Genomic DNA, 22,644 nt, shown 5'->3' on the forward strand with positions numbered 1-22,644 from the left:
TATGTGTAAGTACATAACATAAAGTTCTCAAATTTTCCCTTCTTTGGCACTTGATTCTCCATCACTCCATTTTTCAAACCTTACCTCCACGGCGATGCCCCACTCCTCTCCCAAAAGTGCATAGCTTTTGTTCAAGAGGAAAGGTGGGAGCCCTCTTTGCTGTGGTTAGGTTGTCGAACTGCTTTTTAAGAACTGAATATTTAGAGGCTATGCTGGAGAATCACACCACATCACAAGCCTCAAAAAGTTAGCAGAGTGGCGACATCCCGTAAACGACAAGTCCTTCTTTTCAACCTTCAAACCTATCAATCCTAACAAAACAAGACACAGAAGTCTCATGAAATAGGTAAAAGATTGAGGAAAACTACGGAAGGACACCGCCTAAATTAAAAGACACTTACTCCTTGGAAGGAAAGTTATGACCAACCTAGATAGCATATTCAAAAGCAGAGACATTACTTTGCCAGCAAAGGTTCGTCTAGTCAAGGCTATGGTTTTTCCAGTGGTCATGTATGGATGTGACAGTTGGACTGTGAAGAAAGCTGTGGGCCGAAGAATTGATGCCTTTGAACTGTGGTGTTGGAGAAGACTTTTCAGAGTCCCTTGGACTGCAAGGAGATCCAACCAGTCCATTCTAAAGGAGATCAGTCCTGGGTGTTCATTGGAAGGACTGATGCTAAAGCTGAAACTCCAGTACTTTAGCCACCTCATGCAAAGAGTTGACTCATTGGAAAAGACTCTGATGCTGGGAGGGGTTGGGGGCAGGAGAAGGGGACGACAGAGGATGAGATGGCTGGATGGCATCACTGACTCGACGGACGTGAGTTTGAGTGAACTCCGGGAGTTGGTGATGGACAGAGAGGCCTGGCGTGCTGCGATTCATGGGGTCGCAAAGAGTCGGAAACGACTGAGCGACTGAACTGAACGGAAGGACACTAGGTGGGGCAGCTCTGCCCGGTAATCCCCGGCGACTCTCTCCCCGCCCCATGAACTTCCGCCCCCAGCAGCTCCTCTGCTCCAACGGGCCGACGGCAGCGAGATACGCGAGGACGCGCAGGCGTGCGCGGCCCTGGGGTGGGGGGGGGGGAGCGGAGCCCAGGGGTAGCTGGGAAGCGACGCAGGACGTGCGTACGTGCTCGCTCGCGGTGGCGGCGGCGGATCGGAGAGGCCAGAGCCGGAGACCGAGCAGGGATCGGGCCCCGGGCGGGGGCGGTGCGAGCGGCGCCAAGCGAATCCTGGGGGCGGGGACGGAGCCGGGGCGGGAGGGACTGGAGCGGAGCCCGGGAACTAGGCGGGAGGTCCCAGGGTCTCGGGTTGGGGGGGTGGAGCCGCACTTCGTCGCCGCGGGGGTGCCGGGACTCCGGCCGCAGTGCCGCCGCCATCACGGACTTCCTGTGGGACAAGCGCACGGGCCTCGCCGCCAGAACGGTGAGCGCGCGGGCTGGCGGGCCGCGGGGCCGCGCGGAAAGATGGCGGCGACCGTGGGGCGGGCGGAGAGAAGATTGGACTGGGGGCAAGGGCCCCGGACGAGATTAGGAGAGGGGCTGAAAAGCCCCATTCTAGAGCCCCATTTCTAGGGGCTGAAACCTGGAAAGTGGCAGAGGTGCAGTGTAGGAAGATGAGGTGGAAGGTCGACCTGCCTTAGATGTATTTTGGGAAGACCAGTAGGGAAGTTGGGAGAGATCAAAGTAGGAGAAGGAGTGATGGAGTGCGAATAGGAGTGGTTTCAGAGATGAGAAAGAGCAGAATATCAAAGTTGGACCAGAGAACCGTCGTGTCACTTGGAGGGTAAGGAGAGAGTTTGACTTCAGGAGTGAGTTCTGGATTTTCTAAGTGAGAAAGGGGAAAAAATTGATAAAAGAAGTTGAGAAAGGTTGTAGGCTGGAGATACTTGGGGGATGGGGAGAAGGAAAGCCTGTGAGGAACTTTGGTGGCAGTGTGTATGTGATAAGATGACATTTGTGTGGCTGTCCTAAGCACACTTGGATTACCTGTTAGAATAGTGTGTTTGCATCTTCTTGGTTGTCTTAAGCACTATTGGGCCAAGAATGAATCGAATGCCACCCTCCTCCTCAATTTGAGAAGTAGCTCAAAATGGGAGCCAGATGTTGGAGCCTCTTAAGCCTTTTCTGCACCTAATGCTGAAAAACCCCCACCCACCCAAGAAGACTTCTGTCCCTGCTATCTTTGGATTTATCTCATTCTGTCCTCCTAGTCTCATCTTCCCTGATTTTGACTGACTTCTCTCTGATTCTTTCCTTGAAGGAAAAAAAAAGAGTTTGTGCATCATGCCATTTCAATCCAATCACTGAAAGGTGGCCAACTTAGTTTACTGGTGCTGGTATTAATTAAACATCAGTTATTCTGTACTTAGTAAGCACAAAAGAGGGGAGGCTGGATGTGAAGCTGACTGCAGCCTGGAGCCTCCTGTATTGTATTAAGACTATGGGAGATTTGGCCAGTGATGTGAGAAATGATTGAGATAGTTCAAAGGGCCAAACCCAGATTCCTGAAACTTACTTATATTTGGTTTACACAACTATACCTGGAAACCTGGGAAACTGGATTCCTGCCCTCAGGACATGGATGGCCTATTTGGGGAGATAATCTACACTTTGAGTAATTGTAAAACATTTGTGATAATATTGTATAGTAAATCATATTCTCTTTGAGTTGTGAGGAACTCAGAATGCCACAGATCTACCCTAGATACCAGCCAAGGATGAATTGTTGCAGTCTTCGTGAGTTGCACAGTCTCACCTGTAATGAGCTGTGGCCCAGACCTGAGTGTCATCATGAGACCCTGTTTGAGGAAGATCAGAACAGAGCAATGAGCTGAGTAGGAGGAAGATTCCTAAAGTTTTCAACCAGAGTTAGTATACTACTTTATCAAGGAGAAATTGTAAGCCCAGAGGAAGACTGAGGAGTTGTGAGTGGTTTAAAAAAAAAAAAAAAAAGTTGGAATTGAAGAACAGAAAACAGCATTTCTAGGGCAGCCAGTCCTTGGAGGGGATTTCGGAAAACTCAGATCCTGCCCCTACTATTTCTCCTTTCCCTATCCTTACAGATGCCTCATCCTCGAAGGTACCACTCTTCTGAGAGAGGCAGCAGAGGGAGTTACCACGAGCATTATCGGAGCCGAAAGCATAAGCGACGAAGAAGCCGCTCCTGGTCAAGCAGCAGTGACCGTACGCGGCGGCGCCGACGGGAAGACAGTTACCATGTCCGTTCCCGAAGGTGAGGCTTCAGGAAGAAAAACTCAAATTAGACCCACTCACTTATTTGTTTATTCAACAAAGATTTATCAGTTTCAACCTAAGTAGTTAATATTACGTGATGCTTAACCCATTTACACTGTGGTGTTAAGAATGTTATCGTAGAGGAAGTATGTTTGAAAGGGGCTAAGGAAGCCTCCAGCAGGTTTGATTGCAGTGGGGCAAGATGTATAAATCAGGGAAAACTTCCCAGAGAACGTGGCATCTAAGCTTGTCTGAATGACAAGAGAAGTGTTGTAGGCAAAGGGAAAGCAAATGCAAAGGACTAGGAACTTGAGATGACTTATCAGTTAATAGATAAAACAGAGTTAGGTCTCCATGGTTTTAATAAGTCAGCCACATGTTCAGTGGAAGGGATGGGTTAAGGATTGTTCGGAGCAAAGCTGCATGTCAGTCAGAAATGGCTTGAGAAAGAAACAGCTCTTCATGCCATTACATCTCTGGAGGAGAGGAGGAGGCCCTCAGGAGGAGTTGTCCCGCAGATGTCTTTTTAGAGGTTACGGTGATGTGCAGATGTGGGGATCATCCTCTGTGCTTAGTTACTTCACTGCCCTGGCTCTTGTTCCTCTCAGAGTGGCTTGAGTGTGTGAGAACTACTTTTCTCACGGTACTGCTTTTCCTCAGTGAGAGGGGACCTCGTTAAATGGTATGGCAAGGACTGTGACCTGAACAGATGCACCTAATTAGGATGTGTGTTGTCCAACAGCAGCTATGATGATCGTTCATCCGATCGGAGGGCGTATGACCGGCGATACTGTGGCAGCTACAGGCGCAACGACTACAGCCGAGATCGGGGAGAAGCCTACTATGACACAGACTACCGGCATTCCTATGAGTACCATCGGGAGAACAGCAGTTACCGCAGCCAGCGCAGCAGCCGTAGGAAGCACCGACGGCGGAGACGGCGCAGCCGGACATTCAGCCGTTCGTCTTCGGTGAGTGCTAGCCCAGGCCCTTCCTCTCCCCACTCTTCTTCAGCCCTCTGGGACCCCGGTAAGTGAGGAACATTGGGGCATGAACACTGAGGTGCTCGCTTGGAAGCTCTCCAGCTCTTGGAGGGCCCTGAATCTGCTTCGGAGGTGAATGGGCACAGAGCATTTGTGAATCCCCGTGCCCTCCCTGGCATGCTGGGCTTATTGTGTTGGGAGCAGCTCTTCCACCCCCGAGAGGCCTCCATTTTCTAATGGGGACCTTGCTTTTGAACAGCCTTTTTCCCCCAAGCCCTGGACTCTGGCCCCCTCAGCAGGTGGGCTTGGGTGGGAGCAAGGGGAGACCTGTGCCTGCCTGGAAGGGCACCGTGTAGAGCATGGGGTTGTGGGTGACATTGGCAACAACACCACTTCTCCGCTCTGCCCGTGCCTCTCCCCGTTCCCATTTTGGGTTTGGGGACTTGGGATTGCGCGCCGCTCTCTCTTCTCACCCCGATCCGCCTTACTGCATCTGACGTGTTCCCTTCCACTGTCCCCCATCATTGTCTGTCCCCCCTGGCTGGGCGCCTGTGACCGGTGACCCCTCCACCACCCACCCCGCCTCCCTCCGGCCCCCGCTCCGACACCTGGCTTGCTCCGACCCCCCCCGCCCCCCGACAGCAGCACAGCAGCCGGAGAGCCAAGAGTGTAGAGGACGACGCTGAGGGCCACCTCATCTACCACGTCGGGGACTGGCTACAAGAGCGATGTACAAGCCAAATCGTAACAATCCTATAGCCTGTAATGGTCCCATAGCCATCCTAACGTCCTGAGCCAACCCAAGCCACAGCCTCTTTTGCCTTTTCTCAGTGGTGTTGTTTATCTGGGTGGTTTGAGTTGCTGTTGAGAATTGACCTCTGCTGTCCACTCCCAGCTCTCATGGCCCCTGGGTTAAAGGTGGTGGGAATCACGCAGGGGTTTTCTTCCCCTGTGACCATCTGTATCTGTTCCCCCTTCCTTCATCTCCTCACCCCAGATTGCTGTGCCCTTTTTTCTTCAAACTGAACTCATTCCCCACCCTTTCTTCCCCCCTTCTCCCCCACCCTGCTTTTTTCATTTCAGATGAAATTGTAAGCACCTTGGGAGAGGGGACCTTCGGCCGAGTTGTACAGTGTGTTGACCATCGCAGGTAAATGTCAGCCCATTCCAGACTCCACACCTGCTAGCCATAAAGAGGTAGTGAGGGTTATCTGGGGCTTTTTTTGGTTAATGAGCCAAAGATAGGATTTCTTAATCCCCAGGCAGCCCTGTTCATTCTTAGATATTCTTGAGATTCCAGCAAAAGCCTTTCCTGCCATCCTGTAGGGGTGGGGCTCGGGTTGCCCTGAAGATCATTAAAAATGTGGAAAAGTACAAGGAAGCAGCTCGCCTAGAAATCAATGTGCTGGAGAAAATCAATGAGAAGGACCCTGACAACAAGAAGTAAGCGGTGCTGGAATATGTGGGGCATCTGAGAGGCTACACCTCAAGACGGGAAAACCTTCCCAACATGGACTAGACAGGCAGAGGAGTTGTAGACTGTCTCATCTTCTGTTCATCATCGTAGAGTAGTAGAACATTACTGTTACTGAAAGGAAGGAAGGAGGGGCAGGAAGGGAGGGTCTGTGACATTCTGTAATCCATTCCCCTTGTTCTGAGGACAGTTAGATTGCTCTGCAGTTGAACTCCAACTCAGGATGACCTTTGTAGGAATGTGCCCTGGAAATGGCCCTAAGACTGAGAATCAACATTTTTCATCAAAAAAGTACTTTAAATTTTAATAGAACTATGCTGATGAAGTTGCAGGTGTTTATGTGTAGTCTTTCTGTTCACACACATTGCATAATGTAAAATTTAAGAGGATTACTGAAAGACATAAGTAGGTGTAAACATGGGCCCAGAGATGGCTGATGGTGAGTGAATTTCAAGAGCGGGAGCTGGGGTCGTGTTGATGGAGTGGCAGTTTGACAATTCAGGGTCCACACTGGAGCCTGGCACTCAGCAGCTCCTGTTTAACTATTTGAAATGTTGCAGGAAAATGGTTTGAAGTTTGTCAAGTAGTACTTCTCTTCCTGGGTCTGCCAGAAAGGCCATTCTGTAGTTGAACTGAATTTTCTTGGTGATAATAGCTGGCATGTTTTTATCCAAGTATGTGCAGTCAGCAGCAGTAGTCCTTCTTTGTTGGAGGGGTGGTGCACAGATGGGAGCTCATCAGACATCCCCCTTCCATCTCTTTTCCCAGCCTCTGTGTCCAGATGTTTGACTGGTTTGACTACCATGGCCACATGTGTATCTCCTTTGAGCTTCTGGGCCTTAGCACCTTCGATTTCCTCAAAGACAACAACTACCTGCCCTACCCCATCCACCAAGTGCGCCACATGGCCTTCCAGCTGTGCCAGGCCGTCAAGTGTGAGTGGGGTGGGCCGGGGCGGACTCGGGGCAGCCCTTCCTCCACTGGACCTCTCTGGTCTCAGTTGTACACTGGTGAAGCCCCTAAACAGTCGACTCGATAATCTGCAGTTCTTCTATTCACTGTCGTGTTGGCATCTCTTCCTCTTCTGACTTAACTCCTTCACTGTTGTCATCACTGATGGCTTCTCCTCCACGTTCAACCTAGCAGGAGCTAGAAAAGAAAGCATTTGAAGTCAGAGCTCTTAATTACCTCTCTTCTTCTTCGCTCCCCTTTGGGAAAGTCAGTCAGGCACTAAGCACAAGGAGACAGACAGAGTCCTCGAGCTAGAGGTTTGCATTCATCTGGAGTTGAGGTGCCCTCTGCTCTCAGCAAGCCACCTGGGAGCAGGGGGTAGCCAAGGCTCCAGGTTGAGAATTCAGACTAGTACATACATCCTCCTCAGTCATCAGAATAATACAGTTTCACAGAAGTAAATTCACAGGAGTCAGATAGACACACGTTAAAGCACAAAGATATAACTCATGGGGACTTCTGTGATAGTCCACTGGTTAAGACTCCACGCTCTGTTGCAGGGTTCAGCCCTTGGTTAGGGAAGTAAGATCCCTGCATATCACGAGGTGTGACCAGGGGAAGGAAAAAACCATAGCAAACCATCTTTATACATTGCTTGAGAAATATATATATAACTATGTTAATAAGCGTAGAGTTTGTTAGACTAGGCATTTCATTTGGAAGTAGAGCAGAAAGCAGCCAAGTGCTTCCGGACCTGCCTCCTCACCAGCTTTGAGCTAGGTGACCAAGCTTGGGGTCAGCTGGTAGTAGGTAATTCTGGCCACCTGGACCAACCCTGACCTGGCCTTCTCCTCTGCAGTCCTCCATGATAACAAGCTGACACATACGGACCTCAAGCCTGAAAATATTCTGTTTGTGAATTCGGACTATGAGCTCACCTACAACCTAGAGAAGGTAAGGTGGACAGGGTCTGTCCCTTGGCCAGTGCGCTCAGGCGGCCATCGCCACTTTGCCTTTTTCTTAGCCCTTTTTGTCCTCCCTTTTACTTTTTTCTCCCACACTTTCTGCTCTGGCTCTGAAAAAAACGGAATACCAAAATAGATGGAAAGGGAAAGATTTAAGATTTAGATTCAAAGAGAATTTGGAAGCAGAACTTCAGTTAACTTTCCTGTATAATGAAAATGCTTACAAGGTTCTTGGTTTGGTTTCTTTTCTGTAAGGAAAGCTCAGCTCTACTAACTGGAGATCAAGGGGATCTCAGCTAAGGAAGCTGTTCCTCACTTTGCTATCTGCTATATATTATCGAAAAACTGTATACCAGTCACTTAGGTATACTCTTCAGATGCATGCTATTCTATAGTTACTCCTAAATCCTCTTTCTCCCCCATTCCTAAAGTAATCTGATGGATATGGGGGAGGCTATAAAAGCAGAAGACATGTGTGGGAGCAGGCAGGAGGTCAGAGTTGGTTTTTTAAGGCTCAGAAGCACTTTAGAGAATAGCAGCAGAATCTTGGTCTGTTTTTTCTCTCAGTCTCGGTGCAGAGGTTCATGTTTTTCCTGCTTTGCCTCCTAGAAGCGGGATGAGCGCAGTGTGAAGAGCACAGCTGTGCGGGTAGTAGACTTTGGCAGTGCCACCTTCGACCATGAGCACCATAGTACCATTGTCTCCACCCGCCATTATCGAGCGCCAGAGGTCATTCTTGGTAAGAGGGGGAAGGACAATCTTGTCCAAGTATGTGAGGTGGTATGGTGGTGAGGGGGGCCCCGAGCCTCATAATACCTTTCCTTCCCATCCTTACCTAGAGTTGGGCTGGTCTCAGCCTTGTGATGTGTGGAGTATAGGCTGTATCATCTTCGAATACTATGTTGGCTTCACCCTCTTCCAAGTAAGTGGTTGGGTGTCTTATGAGACCACCAGGCGTTCTTCTGATTTCCTTCTCTGCTGAGAATCTGCCTGCTCATTCCTCCACATTGTTTAGCTTCCTAACAGCTAGACCCCAGTATCCCTTCTCAGTCCCTTGCTCAGTTCTGTCTTTGTTTCCCAGACCCATGACAACAGAGAGCATCTAGCCATGATGGAAAGGATCTTGGGTCCCATCCCTTCCCGGATGATCCGAAAGACAAGGTGAACCTGGAGTGGGAGGAATGTAACCCTTCTCCTTTTCTCGCCACAGAATTGGTCTCTATCACGTTTTCTTTTGTCTTCAACACCTGGCTTGCCCTCAGCTACTTTCAGATGGGAGAAATCCCATAACAAGAGGAACCTCCTGATTCCTTAACTTCCCCCTTCCCCTCTAGGAAGCAGAAATATTTTTATCGGGGTCGCCTGGATTGGGATGAGAACACATCAGCTGGGCGCTACGTTCGAGAAAACTGCAAACCACTTCGGGTGAGCCGGACTGGGAGTGAATAGTGCCCACCACCCAGAGGTCCCTTCCTTCTTAAGGTGTTTTGCCCCTGGAATGCCTTTCACAAGCAAAGAGTTAGGAAACAAGGGGAGGAAAACTGAAAGAAGACATCTTTTGTTGATAGGAGAGAAAGGGAGTGGTTTTATGGAAGGAATGAGGTTAGACAGCCATTTATTTCTTGAGCCAACCAGAGAAAATAAACTGCCTTTGAAGAGCTTACATTTTATTGAGCTAAAGAAGATTCATGAAGTTGTCAAGGATAAAAATAAGTAGAACTTTCAGAGAGTATGAAGGAATAATTGTGCTAGTGGGAAGGCAGGTTGAGCTGTAACATCAGAAATGGCCCTGGTGTGGTCCTAGTCAAGTAGCATCATATGGTCACGAGCAGAGCCTTGGTCCTTGAGGATTGAAAGCTAGGGCCTTGAAGAAGGCGGGGCTTACAAGGCACCGTGCCTCACCTTTTTCCTGCCCTCCACCACCAGCGGTATTTGACCTCAGAGGCAGAGGAACACCACCAGCTCTTCGATCTGATTGAAAGCATGCTAGAGTATGAACCTGCCAAGCGGCTGACCTTGGGCGAAGCCCTTCAACACCCTTTCTTCGCCCGCCTTCGGGCTGAGCCACCTAACGCCAAGTTATGGGACTCCAGTCGAGATATCAGTCGGTGACGATCTGTCCCTGGGCACCCCTGTGTCTCTTAACAGCAGTGGGTGTCCAGTCCAGGACACTGGTGCTTTTTTATACAAGAGAACAGAGCCGGAGCTCACTCCTTCCTCCTGGCTCCCTATGTACCTGTGAATATGTGAAATAGTGTAAATATGAAAGAACTTGTACCACCGCTTCAACCCCTGCCTTGTACATAATGCTATTCCATCTCACACTCTTCCCACCCTCACCTGCCCCTTCAACAGCTGAGTTGGATCTGGGCAGAATGAGGTAACCAGAAGGCATCTACACCATGTTTTATAAGGAATTTTGTACAGTCTTTGTGAAATAAAATGATGTGCTTCACCCGACCCCCATCCCTGGAGTTTGAGGTTTGGAGGTGCTGGGGTGGTGGGATGATTAGATTGGCAACGAAGGGAGTCCCATCTTACCCTTCAAAATTAACCTCAGGCTACCAGTTTATCTGAGCGATGGGTGGGTAACATTTGACTGTAAGAAAGGGTTGTAAAGTTAGCACATATTTGATCTGGAATAATGAGGTTTGGGAAAGAGGTTCGGTTAGTATAGCTGGGCCCCAGGGTAGGGTCAGAAATGCAGATAAAAAACTTCCTGAACTGGGCTCCTGGGATACCGCCACCACCGGTCTGAGGACTCCCATCATACTTCTCTTGCGAAGGCTAGGACGGATCGCGATTCTAACGCGAGGCCTACTGGGATGTGTAGTTCGTTAATCGAAGGAAGTTACGTCGGGAAGGGGCGGTACTTGGCTACTGAGACAGAGTTAGAGATGTCACGTGGGGTACTTCCTTCTTTTCCTTTATTCGAGACGCAGGCGCAACTCGCTGCTGCTGCGGGGATCCTTGTGACCCTTCCGGTCGGTACAACCAATCCGTGCACGGGGAAGCGGGGCGGACCGAGAAGAGCGGAGCGGAGGGAGCTCTGAGAGCCGCTGCCGCCGCCACTGCCGCGGCAGGGGCGTGGAGGGCAGGGGGCGGCCCAAGCCGAAGTTGCAAACATGGCTCAAGGCAGAGACGGTGGAAACCCTTTCGCCGAGCCCGGCGAGCTTGACAACCCCTTTCAGGTGACTTGCGCCGGCCTCTTTTAGGCGGCTGGGGTGGTTTCTCGGTTCTAGAGGGTCGGGCTAACTTGTATTCCTGTTCGTGACATTTGATCCGAGAAAGGGCCGCCACGTGGGTGTGACGACGACTCCAAACCAGTGAGCATCCTTGGGGGGCGGGCCCTGCCCCTTAAGGCGCTGGTACTGGTAGTGTGGGGTGAAAGGTTGGGGGCAGATATATTGGGACAACAGCGTGGCCCCAAGCTGCAGTTCTTGGAGCCACAGCAATTGAGAAGAGGCCCCTATGAGTTCCCGCAGAGGCACCAGGTGCCAACTGAGCCGCAGTTCTCTGCCCACAGGACCCAGCTGTGATCCAGCATCGACCCAGCACGCACTATGCTACTCTTGACGTCTACAACCCTTTTGAGACCCGGGAGGTGAGATTCTGGAGAGCACAGGAAGCCCGGGAAGGGTAGGGTATGCCAACAAGGCCACTGTGTTGAGGTCCAGGGGACGTTTCTGCACGCAAAAGAAGGAAGAAGCACCGTGATCTTGGCTCCCTGGAAGAGGCCAGTCTGCCATGGGATGCCTAACCCATCTAAAGACATCAAGGCCAGAGATCTCAGTTTGAGTTCTAAATGTCAGTCTTGGGATTACCTGGATTCTATCAGGGCCTGATGAAGACCCTGTCTGGGGAGGCTTTTTTAAAGATGAAAAGGGATGGGCTTGGTTGGAGTTGAGAAAACAAAGTATGCTTAGGTACACAATTAGAAAGCAAGGGATGAAGAAAACTAGACCTGGTTGTCTCACTGGAATATAAAAATGTAAGAGTTTTTTAAAAGTTTAAGGAGGTTGATTTCGTAGATGAGTGCTTTGAATCTTGGCTAAGGAACTTGATGTGAGGGTAGCTGGAAGTTATTAGAGAGTTCTATGATATAAACACAATAATTAGCTTTCTAATTGGGGGAAGGGCTGCCACTTTAGGTAATGAGTTTTAGGTCTAAAGGTATTCAAGTAGACTCTAGCCTCCTGTGTTATGGGGGACTAGATGACGCTTAAGGTCTTTTCCAAACTCAACAGCCACCAGCAAGCTATGAGCCTCCTGCCCCTGTTCCGATAGCTCCACCCTCAGCTCCACCCTTGCAGTCCTCAAGAAAACTCAGCCCCACAGAACCCAAGAACTATGGCTCCTACAGCACCCAGGTAGGGGGGCGTATAGGTAGGGGTATGGGGAGAGGGCATCCCTGTGGTTCAGGACTCACATTTCCGGCTGCTCTTACTGGGCAGGCTTCAACTGCAGCAGCCACAGCTGAGCTGCTAAAGAAACAGGAGGAGCTCAACCGAAAGGCAGAGGAGTTGGACCGAAGGGAGCGAGAACTCCAGCATGCTGCCCTGGGCAGCACAGCTAGTAAGTGGATCCTTGATGGGGTTGCGGAGGGCATCTGACAGCTTTGAAGTCTCAAAAAAGGAGCTCAGAGCATGGGCACTGGAGCCAGATTGCAGAGTTTGAATTTGGGTGCAGTGGCTTATTAAGGATGAGCTCTTAGGCAAGTTACTTAATCTTGAGTGCCTCAGGTTCCTTACTTGTAAAATGAGAATAATGTTTGTACCTGTTTAACAGGATTGTTGTGAGGTTAAAGTTACATAGATAACTATATAGTTATATAGATGCCCAAATCCTGGGCATAGTGGTTAGAAGTTATAAGCCATAGTAAACAAAAGTCATAATAAACACTACTAATATAATTTTTCCTATTTGCTCTTGTCTTCCTGAACTCTCGAATTGGAAATAGAAAATCCAGGGGTAAAAGGAAGGGGGAGTGATTTGTTGGTCTCTGTCTTACTAGTGGGACCCTCCTGCTCTTTTTGTGCCTTACAGCTCGACAGAACAATTGGCCTCCTCTACCTTCTTTTTGCCCGGTTCAGCCCTGCTTTTTCCAGGACATCTCCATGGAGATCCCCCAAGAATTTCAGAAGACAGTATCCACCATGTACTACCTCTGGATGTGTGAGTAGTCAGAAACCTTTTTGAAAGAAAAGTATGGGCAGTAAGTTGTACATCATTCCTTTTCCTGGAGCTCACTCGCCCAGAACTAGATACTTTGAATGAAGTATCATTGAAGGCTCATTTCTCTGGCATTTTCCGGATTACTCCTTTTACAGTACTCAGAACTTATTCTCCAGTCTTCTAGTAAATGTACGTTCTTGCTCTCTCCCCCTTCTCCTTGTCCATATGCATAAATGTATTCTGGATCCTTTTAAAAGTCTTTGCAAATGGGATGACACATAGTTGAGATTTGCTGGTTGTCTCCCCTGTTGAGGATCCTGTGAAGGTGGAAGCTGCTTTCCTTTCCCTACTCTGCCGCATTCGGTGAGGGTTGTGGGGTGGGTTTCTCGGAGAAGGAGCTCTCACTGACCCATCATCCTGTCCCTCTGACCCTTAGGTAGCACTCTGGCTCTTCTTTTGAATTTTCTTGCCTGCCTGGCCAGCTTCTGTGTGGAGACCAGCAATGGCTCAGGCTTTGGGCTCTCTATCCTCTGGATCCTCCTCTTCACTCCCTGCTCCTTCGTCTGCTGGTATCGCCCCATGTACAAGGCTTTCCGGTAAGAAGGGGCAGTGGGGATGATGGCAGGGAGGGGACTTGGAGGGGCCCCTTTCTGCTCCTACAACCCTGATTCTTTGCCTACACTTCCCATTCTTTTCTCTTTGCAGGAGTGACAGTTCATTCAATTTCTTCGTTTTCTTCTTCATTTTCTTCGTCCAGGATGTTCTGTTTGTCCTCCAGGCCATTGGCATCCCAGGTTGGGGGTTCAGGTCTGTGAGACTGCAATTTACGCTAACCCCTTCCTCCCACTCTTTCTGATCAAGTCAGCATTGGGTACTGGAGTTGTTCAGAAAAAGGAACTGTGGTTTTAATCCTTGGGAGATGCTGGTTTAATAGGGGTACAGGACACCCTCCATGATAGAGAGCTCAGACAGTACTGTCGACAGACAGATTAAGGGAAAGCTGGCTGGACATGCTCAGTCTGAGGAGGCTTCCTGGAGGAGACATGTTTACACATGTTGAAGAGGAAGCATCCTCAACAGAAAGGTCTGTTTGGAGTGAGGATGTCTGGAAGAGCTTGGAGAGCTAGGATGGTTCAGAAGCTGAGATTAAACTAGTTTGGGACTGTAGTGCATGGCAAGTTGCCAGACCCACAGGGAAACGGCCCCTGGTTTGATGAAGACGGGACCAGTGGAGAAGCTGGAAGGACTGGGACCTAACTGAACAGTTCTCCTCACTTCCGTGTATTTTCTCCTCCTTACAGTGGCTGGATCTCTGCCCTGGTGGTGCTGAAGGTCAACACAGCTGTAGCTGTACTCATGCTGCTGGTTGCCCTGTTCTTCACTGGCATTGCTGTGCTGGGAATTGTTATGCTGAAGCGGGTGAGGGGCTGTAGGTGGGGCCTGGAGAGTGATATCACGTGTCCCTGGGGACTTGACTGGAACATTCAGGAGCAACTGGGGAGGGCCAGGCAGATGGAAGGATTCTCAGCTAATGGACCTGAGCGGCGGAGGGCGGGGGTGGGGGGTTGTAGGGTATGTGTGCGTGTGTGTTGGTAGGGAGCCAGGAAGGAAAAGCTAGAGCTACAGGCTGGTGAGTGGTCGTGATGGTATTAGATTGGAGTGGGATTAACAGTGGCTGGAACATGCTGTAAAGTCTGTGCTTTCTACTTGCAGATCCACTCTTTGTATCGCCGCACAGGTGCCAGCTTTCAGAAGGCCCAGCAAGAGTTTGCAGCTGGTGTCTTCTCCAACCCTGCGGTGCGAACCGCAGCTGCCAATGCAGCCGCTGGGGCTGCAGAAAATGCCTTCCGGGCCCCGTGACCCCTAACTGGGATGCCCTGGCCCTTCCACTGAGGGAGGCGACTAGCCCCCATCCCTGAGGTCTCTGGGACTTTGAGACATCACTGTTTGATGTCTCCACTATAGTACCCCCAATCATACAACCATGACTGCTGAACCTGACTTAAGGGTGTGGGGAGCCCACCGTGACCCAGTCACTGCTTCCCTCCCACCCCTTGATCAGGCCACACTGCTGCCACAACTACACACCCGACCCGCTTCCCTCTGCTGTGCCAAGGCTGTTGCTTCGGTTATTTAAATAAAAAGAAAATGGAACTGGAACACAAATGGCCGTTTCTGGAATTTTAATGGGAACTAGGGCTTACAGAGTCCGGCACGACTGAGCGACTTCACTTTCACTTTTCACTTTCATGCACTGGAGAAGGAAATGGCAACCCACTCCAGTACTCTTGCCTAGAGAATCCCAGTGACGGGGGAGCCTGGTGGGCTGCCGTCTATGGGGTCGCACAGAGTCGGACACGACTGAAGCAACTTAGCAGTATCAGGTCTTACAGAAGATAAAGTGGAGGCGACTGGAGTGGAAGCTGAATTGTGGACTCTGGAGGGAAGGTCGGACCTGGCCTTAGTGTAAATGGAGAGCTGTGGCGGCGGGACAGCAGAGCCCACTGGCTGGCGCAGGAAGTGGGAGGGAAGTCCCCGGTTGGGCGTGGAATCGCGGAGCTGCCAGGGAACTCCGCTCTCCACCCCGCTCCTTTAATGACTTTCTCCTTTAAGAAAGAGCCGCTACCTCTGCTGGGAACGCAGCGGCCGAGGGGCGTGAGAGGCTGGGCGGGGCCCAAGTAGGCGGCCGAAAGCTTTAGCTCGGGCCCTGCGGGGCCGGAGCTCCGCGCCAGACCAGCGGGGGCGGGCAGCTCGCCCGGCCGTCCGCCCCATCCCTCTCTGTCCCTCCCCCTTCCTCTCCCCCTCCCTCTCCCCCCAGGGTCTCCGACTGGGACTACAACTCCCGGGGTGCACCGCGCTCGCCCTCGTACCACGCCCCTCCTCCCGCACCATCTCATCCCCCATCCCCCGTCTCCAGTCCTGGACCTGCTGCAGCCTGAGCTAGGGGAGCAGGAGCATGGTGGGAAGGGGAGTGGGGCTGGCGACCCTGGAGACGGTGGCGCCGCAGCCTCTCCCCACCAGGCGGCCTCGGATCCAACTGGACACTCTGAAGGCACACCGACCGCGCCTCTAGAGTCACCCCACGCCGACCCGACCCTCTTCTCTAGACTTCTTTCCCATCCTTCTCGCCTTTTACCCTCCCACCCTTCCCGGTTCTGGAACGTCTCCCTCTCTTCACTCCCGGACCGGCTCTTTTCGGCGCCCCTCTTCCCTAGGGAGATGCGATGAGCCGGTGCCCCCGCGTCCTCATCGCCGTAACGGGCACGGTGCCCGTCCAGTACCCGTGGTGGGGAGGGAGCACTCCGCGGCCCCTCCGTGAGGCCTCCCCCTTGGACTCCCCCCCAGCTGGAGTCCCTGGGCCATGCCTCAGGGGACCCAGCCAGGGGGTGGGCTCTAGAGGGAGGGGGGTGGAGAGGAGGAAGGACGAGGCCTTGGGCACCTCTGAGATGCTCCCAAGCGCCAGGGGGTGCCGAGCAAGGCTCAGGCAACCGGGCGGCAGGCATGATGCCCTCGCCTAGCGATTCCAGCCGCTCGCTGACTAGCCGGCCCAGCACTCGGGGCCTTACACACCTCCGCCTCCACCGACCCTGGCTACAGGCCCTGCTCACGCTGGGGCTGGCTCAGGTGCTCCTGGGCGTCCTGGTGGTCACCTTCAGCATGGTGGCCTCCTCCATCACCACCACTGAGAGCGTCAAGAGATCCTGCCCGTCTTGGGCTGGGTTCTCGGTGAGTTGGGTGCACAGTTGTTGGGTGGGGGAGGCTCCTTGGGCCCCACCCCTCAACACCAGCTGCCAGTCCAAATCCTGGCCTCTCCTGGTCCTCTTACTCCTTACAGAGCTGGGTACACCCTGTGGTGCGGGGCTCACCCAGGTGCCTCCCCTTCATGCTGAGCCTGTGCCCGCTTTATCCCCAGCTGGCGTTTTCCGGGGTTGTTGGCATCGTGTCTTGGAAGCGGCCGTTCACTCTAGTGGTAGGTGCCAGGGTCTGATGCCCACTGGGAGGCAGGTGCCTAGCACCTGAGGGGATGCCCATTTATGTCCCCAAGAAGGGAACTGACCCTTCCATTCATGTTGACCAGGCATAAAAGCCTGTGCATGAGAGTGGCTCCCTTTGTGGTAGAGGGTATTTTGGGGGTCTCAGCCCTGAGTCTATGCCCTCTTTTCCCCAGATCTCCTTCTTCTCCTTGCTTTCGGTGCTCTGTGTCATGCTCAGCATGGCCGGCTCTGTTCTCTCCTGTAAAAACGCTCAGCTGGCCCGAGACTTCCAAGAATGCAACTTGGTGAGATCTGAGGAGGGAAAGCCTGAGTGTGCTAGTTGGGGGAGGTGTGTGGAACAGCTCGGCTTGTCCGGGCTCAGCCTGCCTCACTCTCTCCACTCTCACTCAGGATGGGAAGGTCTGCGTGTGCTGCCCCTCTGTTCGTCTTCTTAGGCCCTGTCCAGAGTCGGGGCAGGAACTGAAAATTGCTCTTAACTCCACCTGTGATGAAGCCCGAGGGGCCCTCAAGGTGAGCATGCACCCCATCTCCACCATTCCTTTCCCTCCCACCATCTTCCTGGCTCTGGCTCGCACTCTTGTGTCTCCTCCTGAGTCCTCACAGGCCCTGAATATGTGGGACTTACTGCACCCTAGGCTCCTCTCACATTCCTCTCTCTCGCCTTCCCCAGAACTTACTCTTCAGCGTCTGTGGGCTCACCATCTGTGCCGCCATAATCTGTACCCTCTCTGCCATTGTCTGCTGCATCCAGATCTTCTCCCTGGACCTTGTGCACACGGTGAGTGGGAAGCTGGGGTCAAGGCCAAGAAGGTAGGCTGGGGGCAGGGGTGTTTGTGTGCTGGGACTGGTCTTGGGGGGAGGGAATGGCTGCAGCTCTGGCTTTTGAGCACCAGGGGCTGTGGCTCACCTAATAGGCATGTTGACTGTAGGAATATTTAAGAGGGAGGGTGAGAAGGGGAATCACTGGGAGTAACAGAAATGTGTGATGTCAGCCCCAGGGCATTGGAGAATGGGACTAAAAGTTGGGCAGAGTCCAGAAGGTCTTAGATGGGGGCAGGGATAACGGGTTGATGGGCTGGTGGGGACAGAACAGAGAGTGATTCTGGGTGCAGAAGAGTCCATTAAGAGGAGGAGTTTCTAGATAGGCAGGGTAAGAGGTGAAGGTCCTCAGCTGGGGCAGTTAGAAGAGGAACCTGTTCTGGCAAAGGAAGGGGCCAGAACTGAGCTTCTTGGAGGGGGCAGGGTCAGAAAATGTAGAGGAGAAAGGAATGTGGGAATCAAGGAGCTGTGTTCCCAGAATCCAAGCTTGCTGACCTGCTTGCTCCCCAGCAGTTGGCGCCTGAACGCTCAGTCTCAGGCCCTTTGGGGCCTCTGGGCTGTACCTCCTCGCCCCCAGACCCTCTCCTGCACACCATGCTGGACCTGGAGGAATTTGTACCACCCGTGCCCCCGCCACCGTACTACCCCCCCGAGTATACCTGCAGCTCAGAAACAGATGCGCAGAGGTGAGGCCAAGCAGAGTCCTATTGGGGGAGCTAAGGAAGGAGACTGGGGCTGGGGCCAGATTGGTGGGGAGGGATCTTTTCAGAATAGTTCTTTTCCAGGCTTTGACCCTTTCCCTCCTTCTGCCAGCATCACCTACAATGGCTCCATGGACAGCCCAGTGCCCTTATACCCTACTGATTGCCCCCCTTCTTATGAGGCCGTCATGGGGCTACGAGGAGACAGTCAGGTGAGAGCAGGGCTTGGTGCAGGCTGGGGAGTCCAAGATAGAGCCTGAAAATCTGAGTGAGCTGCTGGTACTGGATAAAGATAATACTAGTTCTCGTGATCTAAAGCACTAGAACATCCACTGTCTCTTTGATCTGCCTGAGAAGGTAGTGAGGTGGGTGGGGTAAGAACGATTATTTCCATTTTACAGACGTGGAAACTGAGGCCCACATAAAGTGACTTGGACCAAGTGACAAAGCTGGACTGGAATCTAGGTCTCCAGAGCTCTGTCAAGCCTATGGGGTGGCCATGTCGGTGTGCAGGGCTGGATGCTTGACCCTTGTGTCTTCTGCAGGCCACTCTGTTTGATCCTCAGCTGCATGATGGCTCCTGCATCTGCGAGCGAGTGGCCTCCATTGTAGACGGTGAGCAGAAAGTGGGGAGGGTGGACCAAGACGGACGCCTGGGATAGCTGAGCTGGTGGGGGGCAGGGCAGAAATTAGACGGAGTTGGTGGTTGAGTGACAAGCGAGGGTTGGGTTTTCCTGGAATCCTGGACTTAGTGGTCTCCTCTGAGGTAACACTGGAGGCAGGCTGGCCCCCAAAGGGCTTGCCCTGAGGAAAGAGGCGCTGCCTCGCCTGGCCAGGCTGATGCTACCCAGCCGCCCCTACTGCCCACAGTGTCCATGGACAGCGGGTCTCTGGTGCTGTCTGCCATTGGCGACCTCCCGGGGGGCTCCAGCCCATCGGAGGACTCGTGCCTGCTGGAGTTGCAGGGCTCCGTGCGCTCCGTTGACTACGTGCTCTTCCGCTCTATTCAGCGCAGCCGCGCTGGCTACTGCCTCAGCCTGGACTGCGGCCTTCGGGGCCCCTTCGAGGACAGCCCCCTTCCCCGGCGGCCCCCAAGGGCAGCCCGCTCCTATTCCTGCTCTGCCCCCGAAGCCCCACCCTCACTGGGTGCCCCCACAGCGGCCCGCAGCTGCCACCGGCTGGAGGGCTGGCCGCCTTGGGTGGGACCCTGCTTCCCCGAGCTGAGGCGGCGGGTCCCCCGGGGAGGCAGCCGGCCAGCTGCGGCCCCTTCCCCCCGAGCCCCGGCCCGCCGCTTCAGCGATAGCTCAGGTTCCCTCACCCCACCGGGGCACCGGCCTCCTCACCCGGCTCCCCCACCACCGCTGCTGCTGCCACGGTCCCACAGTGACCCAGGCATCACCACCTCCAGCAACACTGGTGAGCCCCCACAAGGTTCAGGAAAGGGTAGGCACTGGGAGTGAGAGGGCCAATGATGCCCGCCAGGATTTGGGACATTACTGGGGTTTCTGAGGAGGCAGAAATTCTGGTTCACACCTGCATCAGACACTTATGTCACCTGTGAAAAACACACCAGTCAGTAGCTTAGTGGTTAAAAAAAGAGGATTTGGTTGTTCGAACCCAGTCTCACAGGCCCCAGCTTGGGTTACCTACTCCTTCCAGCCTCGGTTTCTCACCTGTAAAATGGGTATAATAACAGCACCTCACTGTACATACTGTGGCGTTACTGAGGAGAGATGCAGGTCAGATGCTTCCGCCCTGGCACAGAACATGCTTGTCATTACCATTATGTGCCAGGGACTGGGGAGGATGCAGCAGAGAGTGATGGCACCTTAGTCCCTGATTTGGTGGATTGTTCCATCTAGTTGCTGGCAGACATGGGCAGTAACAATGCCCCCTTGGTTGGGAGTGGGCTGTAGGAGCTGGGCTTGGGTTCTCAGGAGGGCGGTGAGATGGGTGGGGGTGTCTACAGCGCACTCGCAACTCCGTCTGTGTTTCTCTCCCCTCTTCTTCAGCTGAATTCAGGGACCTTTATACCAAAGTGCTTGAGGAAGAAGCTGCTTCCGTTTCCTCTGCAGATACAGGTTAGGCACATTGTTGGTGCCCAGGGGGTGGGGGATAGGGCAGTGCTGCCTGGCCTTTTCTGCACCTCCCATTCCACCCACTCTCCCTCTCTCTCTCTCCAGGGCTCTGCTCTGAAGCCTGCCTCTTCCGTCTAGCCCATTGCCCTTCCCCCAAGTTGCTCCGTGCCCGCTCAGCAGAGAAGCGGCGCCCTGTGCCCACCTTCCAGAAGGTCCCCCTGCCCTCGGGCCCTGCACCAGCCCACTCCCTGGGGGACCTGAAGGGCAGCTGGCCAGGCCGGGGCCTGGTCACCCGTTTCCTCCAGATGTCCAGGAAGGCCCCAGATCCCAATGGGAATGGAGCCCATGGGCATAAACAGGTAGAGTCAGGGGAGCCAAGGAAGACACCCAGGAAAGCCTGGAACTTCGAGTTAGGGGCCACACTGATGCTCTCTCCTGTGGCCCCATCTAGGTGCCCCGGAGCCCCTGGGGCCGGCCAGGCCAAGAGAGCCTCCACCTTCGCAGCTGCGGCGACCTGAGCTCCGGCTCCTCCCTGAGGCGTCTCCTGTCCGGCCGCAGGCTGGAGCGTGCTACCCGTCCCCACAGCCTCAGCCTCAATGGGGGCAGCCGGGAGACTGGGCTCTGACCCAGGTGTCCTCCAACACTGAACAGATCCAGATGAATGCTGGGGCCACAGTAGCCCTCAGCACCTCTTGCACTGGCTGACGCACAGAGAAACCTGCTGAACAGTCCCAGAAGTATCCATTTCCCTCCTACCTCTAGGGGCTCCTGCTGCTTGCCTCCGCCGTCTGACCTGGGAGAGTTCCTGTCCTGTGCTGCATGGGTGTTCAGGTTCTGGGGGGCATGCCTGTGCTTCCGGTGCTGGAGGAGGAAAATAAAGTCCAGTTCCTCCAGCGTGACAGTAACTCTGATTCACCAGGGGTTGTGGCCAGGGCACAGGCATGTCCCGGTTGTTTAAGCATAGGGGGCTGTATGCCTGTGCAATGGGGTGGTGAGGCATGAAGGGTCAGAAAAATCAGGCTGGCCTCTCAGCTCTACCACTTCTAACTGCATGACCTTGGGCAAGTTATTTAACCTCAACTGCCTGATCCATAGAACATTGTGAGGACGAAAGTTTGTAAAGCTCTTAACACACTAAGCCTTCAATAAATTTCAGTTTTTCCCTTCTCTTCTGGATCATTCTTTATCACCATTGAGATTTGTGCTAGCATCTCTCTTCGTTATGAAAACTCTCAAGACACCAATATCTATTTCCAGCTACCACACAGTATCTCTTCCCCTTTTCATAGCCAAACATTTTTTCTCTTCCTTCCTTCTACTCAAACATCCATTCTCTCCTCGCCCATCAGGCTCCTTCCCCTCCCTCTCCCTAGGCACTGCTCTTGAAACAGATTTTTCGGTAACCAAAAGAAGTATCAGACCCAGTGGCCGTTTCTCTGCTTGCATGCATTTCACTTGACCTCTAAGAAGCATTTAACCCACGTAATCAGCATCTTTTCTCTTGAATTTTCCCCTTTCTTGTCTTTAAAGACATCACATTGTTGTTGTTTAGTTGCTAAGCTGTGTTTGACTCTTGAGACCCCCATGGACTGTAGCCCACCAGGCTCCTCTGTCCATGGGACTTCACAGGCAAGAATACTGGAGTGGGTTGCCATTTGCTTCTCCAGGGGATCTTCCCAAACCCGGGATGGAACCTGAGTCTCCTGCATTGACAGGCAGATTCTTTACCACTGAGCCACCAGGGAAGCCCAGAGACATCATACTCTTCTATATTTCCTCCTCCTTTGCTGTCATGGTATCATTTGTCAGCATTCACACCTCTGCCTAGCTGATTAACACTGGAGAGCCCTAGGGCTCTCCCCTTGGCCCTCTTCTTTTCTCTACCTCCACTTTGTCTGTAGGTAGCCCTACAAGATCCATGGCTTTCACTGCCATCTATGTGTTCATGGATAATTCTCTCCTTTACCTCTCCATGAGCTCCAACCTCCAATGTGACATCTCTCCTTGGATATTTCATGGGTGTCTCAGACTCAACATGGCCACAATGGAACTCTTGATTCCCAACCCTTGTGCCTGTTCCTCTCCAAACATTCTTCTCTTAATACGTGGCACCACCACTCACCCCCTGCACTTTCCATAAGCATAGGAATTACCCTCATTTCTTATTTCTCATCTGGCATGTCCAGTCTTACCCTAAACTCTTCCATGTCTCACCAGCTACCTAGCCCTAGTCACCACCCTCTCTCCTTGCCTCTTAATTGATC

At 52.7% G+C, this 22,644-nt stretch overlaps 3 protein-coding genes across 10 annotated transcripts; all 3 read left to right on the forward strand.

Annotated features, from left to right (window-relative positions):
- The first annotated feature begins 1,128 nt into the window (after positions 1-1,128).
- Positions 1,129-10,078, forward strand: CLK2 (CDC like kinase 2). Of its 5 annotated transcripts, none has more exons than XM_005203698.4 (13): positions 1,129-1,428; positions 3,068-3,237; positions 3,982-4,210; positions 4,865-4,952; positions 5,306-5,372; positions 5,549-5,665; positions 6,465-6,631; positions 7,507-7,601; positions 8,222-8,351; positions 8,452-8,534; positions 8,694-8,773; positions 8,947-9,037; positions 9,539-10,078. In XM_005203698.4, the coding sequence occupies exons 2-13, from the start codon at positions 3,068-3,070 to the stop codon at positions 9,722-9,724; spliced, it is 1,503 nt and encodes a 500-aa protein (XP_005203755.1). In that variant the 5' UTR covers positions 1,129-1,428; the 3' UTR covers positions 9,725-10,078. The 5 variants fall into 5 exon arrangements, with proteins under 5 accessions (XP_005203755.1, XP_005203757.1, XP_005203758.1 ...); XM_005203700.5 differs by having other exon boundaries at positions 3,985-4,210; XM_005203701.5 differs by having other exon boundaries at positions 3,985-4,210; positions 4,868-4,952.
- A 551-nt stretch (positions 10,079-10,629) lies between these two features.
- On the forward strand, positions 10,630-14,953 carry SCAMP3 (secretory carrier membrane protein 3). The gene is given in 9 exon segments (NM_001035426.1): positions 10,630-10,803; positions 11,139-11,216; positions 11,860-11,982; positions 12,067-12,187; positions 12,659-12,787; positions 13,224-13,383; positions 13,493-13,594; positions 14,089-14,206; positions 14,501-14,953. Coding segments are annotated over 9 exon segments (1,044 nt in total). The 5' UTR covers positions 10,630-10,737; the 3' UTR covers positions 14,648-14,953.
- A 729-nt stretch (positions 14,954-15,682) lies between these two features.
- Positions 15,683-21,547, forward strand: ENTREP3 (endosomal transmembrane epsin interactor 3). Of its 4 annotated transcripts, none has more exons than XM_024989934.2 (12): positions 15,683-16,513; positions 16,623-16,757; positions 16,956-17,066; positions 17,173-17,292; positions 17,453-17,560; positions 18,112-18,287; positions 18,415-18,514; positions 18,848-18,917; positions 19,173-19,718; positions 20,315-20,383; positions 20,486-20,739; positions 20,832-21,547. In XM_024989934.2, the coding sequence occupies exons 1-12, from the start codon at positions 16,289-16,291 to the stop codon at positions 21,003-21,005; spliced, it is 2,088 nt and encodes a 695-aa protein (XP_024845702.1). In that variant the 5' UTR covers positions 15,683-16,288; the 3' UTR covers positions 21,006-21,547. The 4 variants fall into 4 exon arrangements, with proteins under 4 accessions (XP_024845702.1, XP_024845703.1, XP_005203849.1 ...); XM_024989935.2 differs by having other exon boundaries at positions 18,115-18,287; XM_005203792.5 differs by having other exon boundaries at positions 16,701-16,757.
- The last annotated feature ends 1,097 nt before the right edge of the window (positions 21,548-22,644 follow it).

This window comes from Bos taurus, chromosome 3, assembly GCF_002263795.3.
Source record: "Bos taurus isolate L1 Dominette 01449 registration number 42190680 breed Hereford chromosome 3, ARS-UCD2.0, whole genome shotgun sequence".
Lineage (NCBI taxonomy): Eukaryota > Metazoa > Chordata > Mammalia > Artiodactyla > Bovidae > Bos > Bos taurus.